Raw genomic sequence first — 15,206 nt, forward strand, 5'->3', positions numbered from 1 at the left:
ATGATGTTACAAATAACCAAATGACTCTTGACGGAAAAAAAGTTCCCTCCACCCTGGATTAAATGATCCTTGACCCTAAATTTCTGTGTTTCTGTGGGAAAGTGAAGGTATCATTGGGAATGGTGCATATTCTGGTTTAGGAAAGAGTATATAGATGAAAGATAATATACATAAAGAATCTCATGTATAGAGAAGATGCCAAGTCTTTGGCAAGATCTTTGATGGAAGATAATTTATATGACCATTTCTCTCAGAAACCTTATTGTCTATTTGAGAAGACATAAACATGAAAAATTAAATAATAAATGCTTTAATTTCAAAAGCAGAACATGATTAATTGCTCAAGTGAATTGTTCCAATAATAGAATTCAGAAAGAGGAGAAATTATTTTTATCATTTATCTTATTGGTATTCTAGTGGTTAGGATTTATCTGTAACTTGTCTAGACCTGGATTTGATTTGTGGGGTGGGAGGCTACTTTCTAAAGTCTTCCTTGATAGTCTTGAAAGTGTATCAGAAAGTCTTTCCTCCTAGTACTTCAAACAATAATTATATTTATCATGCTTTCTTTGTAACTGTGTGTAGTATTTATTTTTTCAACCCTCACTTATGCTAGAGTGTAAACTTCTTGAGGATAGGATCTGTCTCTTATTTATATTTGTGGCTTTTCCAGTGTGCCTTTTCCATTTTCTTATATAAGGCCTTTTTTTCATGGTGAGTGCTTAATAAGTGTTGGATTATTGATTATTAATAAGGATTATATAATAATAATAATAATATAGTGAGCATTTATATGGTATGTTTAGGCATACAAAGCATTTTATATCACTTATCTCACCAGCTCCTCACAACAATCCTGTGAGGTAGGTGTTATTATTATCTTCATTTTTACAAATGAGCAAATTAGAAGTGAGAGTGGTTAAAAGATTTGCCTGAAGACACACATCTGTATTTGAGGCAAATCTTCCTGACCCCAAATTCTGCACTTCTGAACAGTTGGCAATTCTGTGTGATTCTTCCGTATGTGTAAGCAAAAGGAATAAATTAGAGAAAAGTAAAGGACAGAAAGAAACTGATATTGTTATAAAACCCTAAGGAGTAGGAGAGGTTTCTTCCTTGAACAATATCTTCTAGATTCCAGGAAAAGATAGAGAATATCAGCAAAGAAGCAACAAGTTTTAGTAACATAGCTCAGATGACCCTGAGGGTTTTGTCTTAAACATAGTAGGCACTTAATAAGTGTCCTATCTTTGAGGACAGGGAATGAATGTATTTTGCCTCTTTCTATTCTCAGTACTTGACATAGAGCCTGGTACATACATAGTATGTGCTTAATGAATGTTTAGTGATTGTTCAGTTTAAAGTTTCTCTTTGATTAGATGCTGCTGTTTCATTAAATTTTTATTCTAAATACACAAATTTCCAGAAATCATAGCCTTTGTTAATGAGATATATATTCTAAAACCTAATTAAGAGCCATTTTTGTTGCTAAGGAGATATTTTATAGTATTTTTTGAAAGGCATAATATTGCAATGCTGCCAAAGGGAATGTTGCTTGGAGTTTTATATAACTTTTGACTAAATCATAGCATCTGAATCATAAGGGACCTGAGAAGCCATTTAATCCAACCCATACCTGACCTAGAATCCCATCAATACAACTGAATTCACTTCTGTTTAATAAGTGTATTAAGTGATCACTCTGATGCTGAGGAGGCTATAAAGGCTTCTTTATAGCCTTCTTCCTCGTAAGGAACTTAGATATTTTTTGAGGAATCAGTATATAATCAGATAAATAATGACAAGGTAATTTGAAGAAGAAAACAACATATATAAACAGAGATTTAATAAAAGGTTCTACAAAGAATGTGATGCCTGGACTGAAGTCTTGAAGAGAGTCAGGGATTCTAAAGAGCCAAAAATAGATTCCAGGCATTGGAAACAAGATTCCAGGCATTGGAAACAACAATGGAGAGGAAAGAAATTGAACTAGCCACAAGTTTGGCAGTTTGCCTGGAACATAGAATATGTGAAGGAAATGAATGTGAACTAAGTATGAGAAAAGATGTAGTAAAGCCTTTAGTGACAGGCTAAGGAGTTTGTATTTTAACTTGATGGCAATAGGGAGCTTCTGAATGTTCTTCTAAAAAGGAAGTGGCAGACATGATTATGTAGTATAGACTAGACCTGTACTTCAGGATCCATTTAAATGTCTTCTGAATAAGACAGCACAACTCCTTTAAAGATCTTAGGATTTATAACTTAAAGATTATTTTTGACAGCTTTGTGGGGAGGAAGGATTAGAAAAGGAAAGGATTGGAAAGAGGAAAACCAATTTGGAGTTGATTCCAGTAGTCTACTGAGAACTTAAGAGGTTGTTAACTTGGGTGTTTGGTGGCCGTATGAGCAGAGAGATAGGGGATGGATACAAGAGATGTTACGAATTTAGAATTAACATTACTTAGCAGTTTATTGAACTTTGAGGGTGAGAGAAAGAGAAAGGTTGAGAAGAACTCTGAAATTGCAAACCTGCTTGGCTGAAAGAATGATGATACCCTAAACTGAAATAAGGAAGTTTGAAGGTGAAGATAATGAATTTCATGAAATTTTAGAGTTTAGAGAGCTATCAAGAGTTATCTAACTCAACCTATACCTGAAAAAGAACTCTCACAGCATACTCAATAAATGATCATCCAACCCTTAGTTAAAGATCAGATATTGGGGAATTTATTATTTTCTAGGCAATTCATCCCACCATTTCTTAACTCTGATTGTTGGGAAGCTCATTCTGATACTAAGACAAATTTGCCTCATTGAATCTTCATTCTAATTCACTGAGCAGAGTATGTCTCTCTACTGCAGTCTATTTACCATTTAGCTGTCAAAGTGATCTTCCTAAAGTTTAGGTCTCTTTCCCATAGCCCAATTCACTCAACTTCAGTGACTTCCTAATCTTCTCAATCAAATATAAAATAATATCTTTGGTATTCAAAGCCTTTCATAACCCATCTTCTCTTTCTGCCTCACCTAGCTCTTTTCATCTTACTCTCTGTACATACTCTATGATCCAGTATTATTGGATGCTCCTTGCTATTATTAAACAAGATCTGTTATCTCCTAGTCCTGTGCATTTTCAGTGGTTTGCCTCCATGCTTCAAATTCTTTCACCCTCATCTCCATTTTGTGGTCTCTGACCTCCTTCATGTCCCAGATAAAAGTATAACTTTGTACAAGTTTTATCAATTTCCTTGAGGGCCTTTTCTCTCTGTAATTCTCTCTGACTTATCTTCTAATTATCTTGGTTGTACATCATATTTGTTTTCATATATTTCTCCCATTAGAGCTCCTTAAGAGTAGTAATTTAAAAAAAATTGTTTTGCCTTTCCTTGTAACTCCAATGCTCAACATAGCACCTGGCACAAGTGGGTGCTTCTTGACTGACATAAAAGGGTACAGGGAAGGAAGGGAACAAACAAAATGCTTGTCAAGTATCATCTTGAACTAGGCACTGTGCTAAATATTTCACAAATAATCCCTCATTACCTCCACACAAAAGGTGGATGTGAGAGGGCAAAATATTCTTGGTGTGGGTGGGTGGGGACACAACCCATACAAAGGTATGGAAATGAGAGATAGCTTGTTTGTTTTTTTTGAGTAAAACACATGACTGATGTAACCATTAAAGGAGACTGAAATGTAGAGGTACAGGAGGGAGAGTTAGCTAAGTCTCAAAGGGTACACAAAGGTAAAGAAGGATGACTGAGAAAAATCCATCAGCTCTGATAATTAGTAGGTCATTAATAATCTCAGCAAAAATATTTTAAGTATAGAGAAAATATTAGAAATGTTAGAAACTAGATTGCAAGTGACTGAAAAGGGTAAAGGAGTTAGTTAAGGAAATGAACTTAGATGTTCTGTTATTTCTGTAATATTTTGGCATATTTATGAAACCTTCCTTTTAGGAGTGCCTTCAAGGCTCAGTTTTACTTTACCACTAGATCAGATGCATCCTTAAAAAACACATTAAAAATCTATATGTTCTACATATCTTAATCATGGAAAAAATCATCTCTTAAAACCTTTTTAGGTTTTTACTGAAAATGCTTTTGATGCGTGTAGGTATCATTTTAAAAGATTTTATAGAGAAAGTCACCATTATCTGCACTTGCAAGTGTTCATAGTTGCTAAGGCTGAATGATTTGACAAGTTGTTATCATAAAAAAGACCTTTAATGAGATGGAGTGCACCATTTCTTGACCATTTTTTCTTCTGGTCCTTCCCTCTGGGTCCAAACATAGCAAGGATAATCCTATTTTCACATTATAAATCCTTGGAATCTTGGAGATAATGATCCTGTTCTACCCATTGTTCTCCTCTCTGGGCTCTAACACTCCCAACTTCTCCCACTGATCCTCATTTGGTATGATCTCCAGATCCTTCCTCATTCTGATTGCTCTCTTGAACACTTGTCATTATCAAAGATGTTGCTCATCTCCCTCCTTATTCTTGGCATTCAGGAACTAGTAAGGTACCAGATAATGCTTCTCCAGGCCAAAAGTGGCACCTCATCTTCTAGCCCAGGCTTACTGTGTTCCTGGAATATTCCATGGAATGATACTGAGTGACTGTTAGTATGTAGACCTCTCTCTTGTTTGATTGAATGCTTCTGACCCTCAGTGGTCCTCCTCTTTCCTTCTTAGTCCTCTTGCCTCCTCCTCCTCCTTCCCCTCCTTCAAATATCTCTCAACAGGATAGTAAGACTCTTTTAAGGATCATAGGATTTAGAATTGGAGAAGAGTAGAAAAGTCCTGGCTTTAGTCAGAGAGCTTGGGTCCAAATGCCACCTCTGACAGTCTGTGTGAGTTAAGTTACTTTCCTTCCATTGGCCTCAATTTTCTTCTTGTACACTGTGGCATGACCTCTGCAGTCTCCTCCAGCTCTAGTTCTATGACTGGCCTTAACTTCCTTCTCTGAACAATGTGGCATGGCCTCTTCAGTCTCTTCCAGCTCTAGTATATTCTTAAAGATTGACTTCATTTAGAGATGAAGAAACTGAAGAGAAATAGCTTAGTTAAAGTAAAGGAGGAAGAGGCAGAGCCAGGATGCAAACCTTGATCAGGCTTTTTGACTCTAAATTGAGGACCTTTTCTGTTTGAACCACATTGCTCCCTCAAGTAACAAACTTCTTTTTATTATGGATGACAGAAAATTGATTCGACTTTGGAATTTACCTAGTGGCATCTGTTTTATTAGAGAAAGCCTCTCACATTCAAAAAACATGAATAGGAATAAATATTCATTTTTATGTGTTGTATATTTTCTTTCTTGAATTTTCTAAATGTATGATTAACATCCATTTTACTTATATTTATAGGGATGCTTCCTTCGGAAATTGTACATACAATCTCACAATCCTGGACTGTTTGCAGGGAATCAGGAAGGTAATAACTTTTATTGCAATTAAATTTATTGACAAGAGTAATTTAAAATATAAAAGTACAAAAAAACCTAAGTTTTAACATGTGGAAAGAATAAAAATGACAAAATTTTTTATGTTGAGGAGGAAGAATGTTCTTTTAGTAAAATGATTTAGCAAGCAGCAGGAAGTTTTCCACTTACACACAGTTAACATTTTATAGGTGAGAAATCTTGAGCTCTGCCCAATTCTTTAAGATCTATTTTGGATTCAGGATTTATTGCCTTTGTCCCTTGTATTATCTGGTATATGGAAATCCTAGTACTGTAAACTGTTAGAGATAAATATTCTGAGATAATTTTGTAAAATCCCTTTCAATTTTAGATGAGGAAATTGAGGCCCAGAGAGTTTTATTCTATATCTTTCCTCTCATTTAGATAGTTCTTGGTGTTTGAGAACTAACAAGAACTTTGTTATAAGTCAGTAAATTAGGGTGGCTAGGTGGCGCAGTGGATAAAGCACTGGCCCTGGAGTCAGGAGTACCTGGGTTCAAGTCCAGTCTCAGACACTTAATAATTACCTAGCTGTGTGGCCTTGGGCAAGCCACTTAACCCCATTTGCCTTACAAAAACCCCATTTGCCTTACAAAAACCTAAAAAAAAAAATAAGTCAGTAAATTGACATGTAGAATAGTAAAAACAATATCTTTCATGTGATACCATGGAAAATCCTGGATTGGGAGTCAGAGGCTCTGTGACTGAGGTTTGAGTCCTAATACTGCCATATATCATTTAGTTTAGGGCCTTAACTTTCTTTTCTTTGGAAAATGAAGAAGTTGGTTATATGATCTATAAGGTTCCTTTCAGCTTTCAACCCTTGATCCTCTAGTAAATGAAAATTATTTGTGGATCATGTATACTTCTATTCCTCCCTCTTAATTAGAATGTGTTTATCTTCATTTAACTCTCTTCTTAGATTCTGAGTAATGGTGTCAAAATCAAACTGCCTGTTAGTTGCAAACTTTATTCCTCATCTATTTGAACTACTGTTATGTAAATTGTTCTTTCTTTTTAGAATGCAATTTGATTACATATTAATCTGAATAAAGTGACTGAATGCCTTAGAATATGATTTGGAGCTGTAAGGATGGCAAAGGCAGTAGGTAGCTAGTTTGATATTCCTTATCTTGAGTTTTCTATAATAAAAGGTTCTAAAGGGAGGCAAATTTCCATTCAGGAATGAAAAATTGCAGCTAAGCCTTTTTTTTAAATGGTGCTACAATATAGCATCTCATTTTGGTTCTATCTCCTCATGGAGAATGATTACTCTCAACTGTTCAAATGCTAGGATTTTTGAGCTTAGAGATCATCTAGTCCTCATCATGCATTTTACAGATGTATAAATATAGATGAGAATTGTGGTACAGAAATTAAATCCCTGGCCCCAGTGTCATAGTCATTTGATGTAAAAACAAGGAGAGCACCAGCCTTAGAATCTCATGCTCTGTCCCCTATGTGACTGCTTCTGGGAAAGAACAGAAAAGGTCATGGGGAAATTGAAGGTCTGTTACATTAGGGCAGGGCTTTTTAGCCTAAGGTCTGTGAAGCTACCATGGTTTTTTTAAAACATGTTTTTAGAACTTTTTCAATAAAATTAGTTTGTTTTTAGTCCTGCATCTTATTTTATAAATTTGACAATATAATTCTGGGCTTCATCAGACTTCCAAAATAACTACTATTTTAAATGAGTTTAATTCTTCAGCCCCCGAAAATTAAAGAATGAAATGAAAGAACTCAAAGATAGATAGTTACCAAGCATTTTTTAAGGATTAGGTACTTCAATGTGATATAGTGAAAAAGGCTTAGCATTTGGAATTAGAGGATCTGGGTTCAGATCAACTTAATACTAATTGCCTGTATAATCTAGGGTAGATCACTTTACCTAATTTGTAGACTGAAGATAGTTGGACTTAATGGTTCCCTCCATTTCTCATGTCTGTGATGCTATGCTCCTGTCAACATAAACACGAGATAACTCTTCTTTAAGGAGCTTACATTATTGAGTATGATTATCCAATTTATTGTTTGTTTTGGAAGGCAAATCACTGAAAGTATTCACATATAAAGAGGGTTGATAACCATTCATCAAGAGTGATTGGCTGGGGCAGGTAGGTGGTACAGTGGGCAGAATACCAGCACTGAATTCAGGAGGACCTGAATTAAAATTTGACCTCAGACACTTAATATACTTAACTGTATGACTTTGGGCAAGTCATTTAACACCATTGCCTTGGCTTCGCTGCTCCCCCCCCCCCAAGGGAATGATTGGCTATAGTTTCAGTAGACTTGAAAGGTAGATATCCTATGTCCATATACACCCCCCCCCCCCCCTGGCCCATCCCCATCCTCTCTTCAGATTAAATACCTCTAGTTTTCTGAACCAGTTCTTAGATGAACTATAGTTCCCTCATCATCTTGGTCTATTTTCTCTGGAAATACTTCATCTGGTCAGTGGCCTTCCTTAAAAGTAGTGCTCATAATTGAACATCACATTCCAAATGTAGTCTAGTCAAGGAAGAATTCAGTGCTTGAGCAGAGGATTCTAATTTCCTGCAGTTTGGACTGATGATAGCATTGGTATTTTTAAGCCAAACATGGGATTTGTGTTTATCCCTATTTTATAATTTCATTTTATTAGATGTAAGTTCAACTTTCTCCTTAACAAATTCCTTTTGGAAGTGACTCTTCAATTCAGTATGTTAATTTTATTTATATTCTATGTTCTCTGTAATTTTCTTAGACTAGGGCCTACACACCACTGGAGTCATTGGCAAAAATGTTGGAAAGCACAGGGCCACAGCCCACTACCTTTTGCTAGAGAATTTCCAAGATATATTCCCATGGTAATATATTTTGGAAATAATGTTACTTATTTTGTAAATTATGCTATGACTTTTATGTCATTATGATTTATTGAGAAAGTTATAAGGAATAAAATATAGAAAAGGATTCTGTTCTGGGAAGTTTTAAATTTCTCATATCAAAATCTGTAATTTTTTTCTCAACTTTTTTTTTATTTATTTCAGGAATAAGTCTTTATTTTACTGGTCTCCAAGATCCCCCTGAGATCCTGGAGCCTGGGGGTCCTTCTGGTCACCCTGGGCCTCCATAGCAGGTCTTGCTCCCCTCCTGACCTTGTCTCCTTAATTTTTTTTAAGGCATACAAAGTAATAGTCTGACCCTGGTATATTTTGAGTTAGGATAAATTTGACTATTTTGATTAGTTTACTGTGAAATTTTGTAAATTATGCAAAATACTTTGTATACCTTAAAGACCTCTTCCCCTCAAACATACACACATGGTCAGTTTGCTTTTACAAATATTAGTTTTGCAGTGTTACCGGCCTACAATACCATATTAATCCTATTTACCTTCATTGTAGGTCTTTATAAAAAAAAATTTCATACTTTGAATCTCTCCAATCCCTAAGAACCCAACTCCTCTTTTTATACCACTAAACTACTAATTTCTCCATAATACAATTTTCTCTTTTTATTTGAACTCTTTGCCAGTCAGCTTTGACTAAAATATGTAGATTTTCATTTCTCGCCATTATTCTTTAAAGGCTTTTGTTGTTATACATTACAGGAGAACATGGAGTATAAAGTAATAGAAGGAAATGTTAAAAAATTAGGAGTTTTGCTGACTTGAAGGGAGTCAACTGTGTGATATTGCAGTCAAAAATCTAATGTTTTAAACTGTATCATTAGCATCACAATATCTATAACAAGGAGGTTAATGTTCTGCTGTAACTGTTTTGGTTTGCCATATCTGCAGGATGGTGATTAGTTTTGTACATTGCATTCAAATTTAGACACTGACAAACTTTGTTATTCCCAGAAGATTGCCACTGGTATGGCAAAGGGACAGGAGAACATGACATATGAGAATCAATTGAGAGAACTGAGGAGGTTTGATGGGAGGGAGAGAAAAGTTAGAGGTGACATGATAGCTGCCTGTAGATTTTTGAATGACAGTCATATAGGATTAAATTTAGTCTCCTTTGGAAATTAGATTTATTGACCATAGTACTTGTGGTGAGAAGTAGATACGATGAGTGGATATTGCAGAAAGGTAGATCTAAGAAGAGTCTTTTTTTTTTTTTTAGATTTTTTTTCAAGGCAATGGGGTTAAGTGGCTTGCCCAAGGCCACACAGCTAGGTAATTATTAAGTGGCTGAGGTCAGATTTGAACCTAGGTATTCCTGACTCCAAAGCTGGTGCTCTTATCCACTGTGCCACCTAGCCACCCCTAAGAAGAGTCTTCTTAATGAATATATATGTTTAAGAGTATAATGGATCTCCTTGGGAATGTAGTAGATTATTCCTTTTTGTAGGTTCTTAAATGCCCTCTGTTTTATCATTTACTGATTCTGCTCTCAAGGGAATTCCCTTTTCAAGTGCCAGGTTGGAGTGATGACTTCTGAGAAAGCTGCCTAACAGATTTCATGCACTTCTCTCATCTGTGGTCATTTCTATCCAAAAGTCCAATAACTTTTCTTTGGACTGATGTCTTATGATATCCTAACACTGATATTCCATGTACCATTTAGAATTTTGAGTTTGGTTATCTTTTAAAATTCCTCTATTTTAAAATTGTTAAGTGAATGTTTTCTTTTCTCCAATTTCCTTTGCCTGACCCACTCCAATCTTACTGATTTCCCAATTCAAATCACTCAGTTTTAGAGACTTTGTGGCAAAAGTTGCTTGTCCATAACTATCTCTTTCTGAAGTTTCACTTTTGCTCAGAGCAAAACATTCTAATACAGTTCATCCACCCCCTAGTCCATCATATTGTACCTTTAGGAATAAATTTTCTTAACTAACTTTTTTATATACTCAATATTCTCCTTGTCCTTCCTCTTTCTTGATTTGTTTGAGTTGCCTTGGTTTTCTCCTGAGGACACACCATCTACAAAATCATATTTATTGCATTACTCCTTTACCTGTCCCCAAATCCCCTTTTCACACCAATAGATGGAAGAGTTGTTAAAAGTTTCCCATTGCTGCTTTCAGATGGTTCCTTCTATTGCTATATATTAATAACCTTTAGTTACCTTTTCTTCTTTGAAGAATTTTTGTATTTGTATTTGTATTACTTTCTCCTTGTCTGTATTGTCATTTACCAAACTCTAGACATTCTCAGCTTTCTCAAAGAACTTTAGTCTTATTTTCTATTGTCATTCTTAAAAGATTCCTGTATTCATGTTGAATACTCCTAGGGATTCACATATACAAATAATACAGTCTTTCACCTGACCTGCTTCTCCATCACGTTTCAAGTTGTATCTTCAACCTGACCATTAAAATTGCCTTACAGTTAGGAATACTTGGATTTAAATCTTATTTCTGATACATATGAACCTGACCCTGGGTAAAGCATTTAATCTTTTTTTTTTTTATACCAAGCAACTAAGACTATAAGACTATAAACTTCTGGGTAGCGACCCTGGGTAAAGCATTTAATCTTTTTTTTTTTATACCAAGCAACTAAGACTAGAAACTTCTGGGTAGATGTTGAATTGCCTTAGAAGGAGGATATCTTTTACCAATGAAATTGCAAGTTTGACCCAAATATATAAATATAAATATAAATATAAATATAAATATAAATATAAATATATATATGAAATTTATATCTTATTGAGGAAATAGGGTTTGATTTTGCCAGTGTAGTACATATATAGGTTTGCATATATACATATGCTTGTATTCAAGAGAGACATAAATTGTGTGTGTGTGTGTGTATGTGTGTATGTGTGTGTGTGAGAGAGAGAGAGAGAGAGAGAGAGAGAGAGAGAGAGAGGGAGGGAGGTATTGGAGGATTTTGAGCAAAGCATTTAACTTCTCATTGCTCTGGGCAACTTAAGACTATTAAGTTGCTGAGGATATGTCAGCCCAACTCCTCACATGGGAGTTTGCTATACTGGAAATTATAGATCAGGCAATAAGTATTTATTAGTATTTTAACTATGTAGTACTGTGTACAAGCACAGGAAATGTAAGGATAGGAAAAACAACAACAAAACAACATACTAGCCTCTAGGGGCGGGCCCTGGATAGAATGTTCAGACTGGAGTCAGGAAGACCTTCAGATGCTCTCTTTGTGACCCTGGAAAAGTCCCTTAATCATTATTTGCCTAGTTTCCTAATGCATAAAATGGCATTATAATAATATCTACCTCCTGGAATTGTGATAATAAATGGAAAAAAAATTATTTAAAAGTGCTTTGTAGACAAAGTGCTACATAAATGTTGGTATTGTTCTAAGGGAGGAGGAGACAATTTATAAATGACTAGGTACACACAGGGATATATATCTCAGAATAGATAGGAGGTAATCACAAAAGGGAGGTATAAGCCATGGTATCTGGAAAGAAGAGCAGGAATGATCATTTTATAAAGATAGGCTTTGAGCTATCTTTTTTTTTTTTTAAGCAAGACAGTGGGATTAAGTGATTTGCCCAAGGTCACACAGCTAGATAATTATCAAGTATCTGAGATTAGATTTGAACTCAGGTCCTCTTGACTCTAGGATTGGTACTCTATTCATTGCAACACCTAGCTGTCTCACTGCACCTGAGCTGAGTCTTGAAAGAAATGAGAGAAACTTAGAGAAGAATATTCCAGACCTAGGGGGAGCATTCAGCCCAGAGGCCCAGAGACAGGAGATGGAGTTTTGTGTTTAGGAACAAGAGGAAGGCTAGTGTAGCTGGATTATAGAAAGTAAAGCATGAGAAGATAGGAGATGTGGGAAAGGGCCAGGTTGTAAAGAACTTGAAATGCCTAACAGAATTTTATAATTTGATTTCTAAGAAAATAGGAGTCACTGGATCCCCAGTTCCTGATTCTAAAACATGTGAACATGCACACGGCTACACACATACACACACCACTTAATAAAATATACTACTCAGAATGAAATTGAACTGAATAGTTAATCTTGGTTTATATTATTTTTCCTGTTTGATGTCTTGTGTCTTTGAACCCCTTCTTCCCCATATTTTCTTAATTAGCTTTCCAGAAATCTTGAATTCAAATATTACCTCTAGAACATACAACATCTGTGGCTTTGGATGAGTTGCTCAGCTTCCCCAGGCTTGTGTTCTCATCTGGCAAATGAGAACATTGAACTCTTAAGGCCTTTAAGATCCTTTTCAGCTCTAGATCTAGGTTCTTAGGTTCCCATTCCTCTGTTTACTCTCCTCAGGAAAGCTACTTTTTTTTTTGTTATTTTGCAAGGCAATGGTCACACAGTTGGGTGACTGAGGCCGAATTTGAATTCAGGTTCTCCTGACTCCAGAGATGGTGCTTTATCCACTCTGCCACCAAGCTGCCCCAGGAAAGTAACTTTTAAAAAATCCTCATGCTATTACATGTTTGCATTTGGAAAAATAGTTTAAGCATATGTTAACAAATAATTCCTCTGGTCAGTAAGGACAAGATAGATATAGGTATATAAGGGCAAAGGTCACGCATAAATGAACCCTGATGTTTTTGTATTATCAGTGGATTTATTGATATATGAGGGTCTTCCTGTTTAGGAAATTCCTCCAGTGATGAAGATCTGCTCTTTAGATCTTAGGCATGCTATCTGGGACACTGCTTAAGAGGTTTAAGAATTTTCCCTCCATTACAGAACTTTTACACAGCCCTGGGTAAGAGAATGGGTCTGAATCTGGGTCTTCCCTGCTCCAGGACTGGTTTTCTCCCAGCATACTAAGTCTCCTCTAAATCCCGAGATAGCTACTTAGACATATTTTTCCTTTAATTTCTTATTCACTTGTTAAAACACATACATGCACACATACCTACATACCTACATACGTACATATACATATACACATACACTAATATACACACACTTTAATGAACTTAACTAAGGACCTTTAGATAGAATTATGAGTTCATCAATTTATTATTTGCTGAGGGTAGCCTTAAAAACAACCAATAAAGGTCCAACACTCCAGGTGCAGACACTACATGCCTTGTACTAAAGGCATAATTCAGAATGAGTTCACCCTGGAATGTTTGTTTGTTGATATGGTAACAGTAACCTGATCTAGGCATTTGTTATATTGTTTACCTTCCAAAGGAAAGATAGCTTCATTCAAAGGGTCTCCTTAGAGACTATGTATTTTTCAGAGTTAATACAAGCATTAAATTGAGAGGTTAGATAAATGAGATCAGGTTGTTTAGTAGCCCTTAAGCAATAGAGACCAGTTGCTCAAACTGTGAATATAACATCAAACATCATTTCCTGCTTTGTTTACAAAGCAGTGAAAAGGCTCCATAAGAAATAGGGTGTGTTTACATAAGTATTTAAATAAAAATGTGAACATGCATGTATATGTACATATGTTTCACTTGATGGTCAAATTATGTAGCATAATTTCCTAGGTTTGATTCCTTTAAAATTTTACATTGAAATGTATTAGAAGTATAGCTGAAGTTATTTTCAGAGAACCTATGATTGGAACCCCAATTGACTACCACTGCTAATAAGTAATCTGAGGGACTGGAGGGTCAAATTACTTAAAATCCCAGGGGCTTAGTTTATTCATCTGTAAAATTAGGGATTTGGACTAAGTACATCCCTTCTAATTCTAAATCCCCGATTTTAAGTTGCTAATATGTTATTATTTTTAAATGAAGAGAAATGAAAAAGTTGATTTTTGTCGATGGCATTTTCTCCTTCAGTAGTTTCTTTGACATGGTGCATGCAGATGAATTTGGTTGTTTTTTTTAAATGTGAGAGAATTAAAATAACTTCACTCATTTTTATTTGCTATTTGGAATGATTGGTAAGTAGATATTTTTACAAGGTAGCTGAGTAGCTTGCTTGGTAATTTTCCATCCCCCTTCTCCCAATTTTTAATAGTTTTAGGATGTGATTTTATTTCCCCGTTTTTCAAGTGCCTTTGAAATTTATATTGCTCTATTTATTTGTAGAAAATACTCTTATGTCCTTGCATGAAATGAGTTTTCAGTGAGTTGGTTTGCAAAAAGTTCAGGGTATCAAGTTATTGCAGTTAGTCTTTTAACATTTTCCAGATGGATTAAAAGTTTTTCATTCTCAATCAAATTCTTTCAGTTTTTTATGTTACCAAAAATTCACTGTTCAGAGTAAAATCAAGCGATAACTTCTCTCAAAGTGTAGAAACAGTGAGATACCATTTATGAGAAACTGATTCCCTGCCTTATTAGTATGCTAAAAATTTTTTTCCTTAGCATCAATTAAATTTAATTTTTTTTTCAGGATCTAAACACCAGGATAGATAATGTATGAATTAATGAAATATACTCCTTCTGTGATCTCAGCTTGAATATAGTGGTATACATTGAGATTTGCAATATTAGTTATTGTTGAGCATAAACTATTATGAACATGAACTTGGCATGGTTTTTGTGGAACATTTCAATGTTTCTCAAAATAATCAGTTCTTTGAAATAATGTAATAAACCTCTTCTCAAATACCAGTACTGGGGAGTTAATTTCTAGAACTAAATTAAATATTAAAGACTAAATTAGGATCCTTCAAGTGACATTGCAGTTTGAAGTGAAGGAAAATAATTCTGTATGTTAATTATTGGTTTTAATACTGGAGAAAAACTAATTTAATTTTTGTCTTTCAGGGACTGCAGCATGGTTTTTTTGACTTTGAGTCCTTTGATGTGGAAGAATATGAACATTATGAGGTTGGTAAATTTGTAACATTTTATATGTAAAT

At 35.0% G+C, this 15,206-nt stretch overlaps 1 protein-coding gene across 11 annotated transcripts in view; it reads left to right on the forward strand.

The window, feature by feature from the left end:
• The window catches only part of CDC14A (cell division cycle 14A), a 250,070-nt gene that overhangs the window by 136,224 nt on the left and 98,640 nt on the right, over positions 1-15,206 (forward strand). For all 11 annotated transcript variants that reach the window (XM_074188266.1, XM_074188273.1, XM_074188274.1 and 8 more), the window contains 2 exons: positions 5,375-5,441; positions 15,112-15,174. In XM_074188266.1, the coding sequence (XP_074044367.1) occupies positions 5,375-5,441; positions 15,112-15,174 (130 nt within the window). The remainder of the gene's footprint in view (positions 1-5,374; positions 5,442-15,111; positions 15,175-15,206) is intronic.

The sequence above is a fragment of the Macrotis lagotis genome, chromosome 5 (assembly GCF_037893015.1).
Source record: "Macrotis lagotis isolate mMagLag1 chromosome 5, bilby.v1.9.chrom.fasta, whole genome shotgun sequence".
Taxonomy (NCBI): domain Eukaryota; kingdom Metazoa; phylum Chordata; class Mammalia; order Peramelemorphia; family Peramelidae; genus Macrotis; species Macrotis lagotis.